At 21.0% G+C, this 1,291-nt stretch overlaps 1 protein-coding gene across 1 annotated transcript in view; it reads left to right on the top strand.

Annotated features, from left to right (window-relative positions):
- Positions 1-484: 484 nt before the first annotated feature.
- The window catches only part of LOAG_18327 (hypothetical protein), a gene marked incomplete at both ends in the record, with an annotated part of 2,471 nt that continues 1,664 nt past the window's right edge, over positions 485-1,291 (top strand). The window contains one exon of the mRNA XM_020450989.1: positions 485-601. Within this exon, the coding sequence (XP_020305269.1) occupies positions 485-601 (117 nt within the window). The remainder of the gene's footprint in view (positions 602-1,291) is intronic.

Genomic DNA, 1,291 nt, shown 5'->3' with positions numbered 1-1,291 from the left:
TTTTTTTTTTTGGTATTTTTTCACTTTTTGTTTAAGCAGATCATTTTCAGATCATTTTTTTTCAGATCATTTCAAATTTCATAAGTAAAAAAGGAAAAAAGAAAAAATTCGATTTATCATTTTATTTCGTTTCTTTTCTCATTTTTTTTTTGAATGGATTATATTCGGATCATTTTTTTCAGATCATTTCGGATCATTTTTTTCAGGTCATTTTAAGCGGATCATTTTTTAAAAATAAATTATTATTTATTTGAAAAAGAGGAAAACACCTATTTTTTATTCATTTTTTCATTTTATTTTTTTTATTTTACTTTATTTTATTTCTATTTATTTATTTATTTATTTATTTTTTCATAATTTTTTTATAAAATAAAATTATTACTACAATTTTGTTTTGTAAAATTTCAGCAGTTTTTTCCCTTTCTTTTTTTTGATAAACTTTTAAATAATGTAAAGATGCAAAAAAAAAAGTATTTTTACAGTAATGCAAGTGCCAAAAATGCGTTGGCATAGTTGTGTGACACGTATCAATAACTTGATGCCAATGGCTGTATCAAGTATTTATATTAGGAAGCACTTTGATAATGAAGCTAAAAAACAGGTTAATCATTTAAAATGATATCATATTGCTATCATTGTTATGTAATTTTGGTCATTAAAAAAAAAATTGTTATCAGAAATAATCAAAATTAAGTTTATAATTACATTAGGATAATAAATAGTAGCAAAGTTGCAAAAAAAAAAAATTGATAGAATTGATAAATGACATGTGATTGATAGATGTTTATTATTCATCACAGGATTATTAATAGATGTTGATAGGCTGATAGGACTGATAAATGATAAGTGTTAAGAGATTGATAAATGTTTACTAAGTGATAAGAGTAATTGGATGTTGCAAGGATTGATGAATGTTATCATTATTAGGCCGTTTATCATTTGAATCGTAAGTTCAATGGAATTTCCGAAACTTTGCGTTCTTAACTGCATAGAAATTTTTAGAACAATGCAAGCTCTGAGGATATTATCAATTCAATTAAAATTATTAATACAACATAATATATAATTAGCATTGAAAAAATCCAAACATTATATATTTGATATTTTTCTTTTTATGATTTTACTTTTTTTGTTTTTTAATGTTTTTTAATTTCCAAATTCCGACATTTTGGAATGCTTATTTTATGCATTATAAAAAAATAATGATTAATAATAACAATAATAATAATAATAGCAATAATAATAATGACAATAATAATAATAAATAATAATAATAANAATAANAATAATA

This window comes from Loa loa (genome assembly GCF_000183805.2).
Source record: "Loa loa unplaced genomic scaffold supercont3.264, whole genome shotgun sequence".
Lineage (NCBI taxonomy): Eukaryota > Metazoa > Nematoda > Chromadorea > Rhabditida > Onchocercidae > Loa > Loa loa.
Note: the sequence above shows the minus strand (reverse complement) of the source record. Positions and strands in the feature narration are given on the sequence as shown.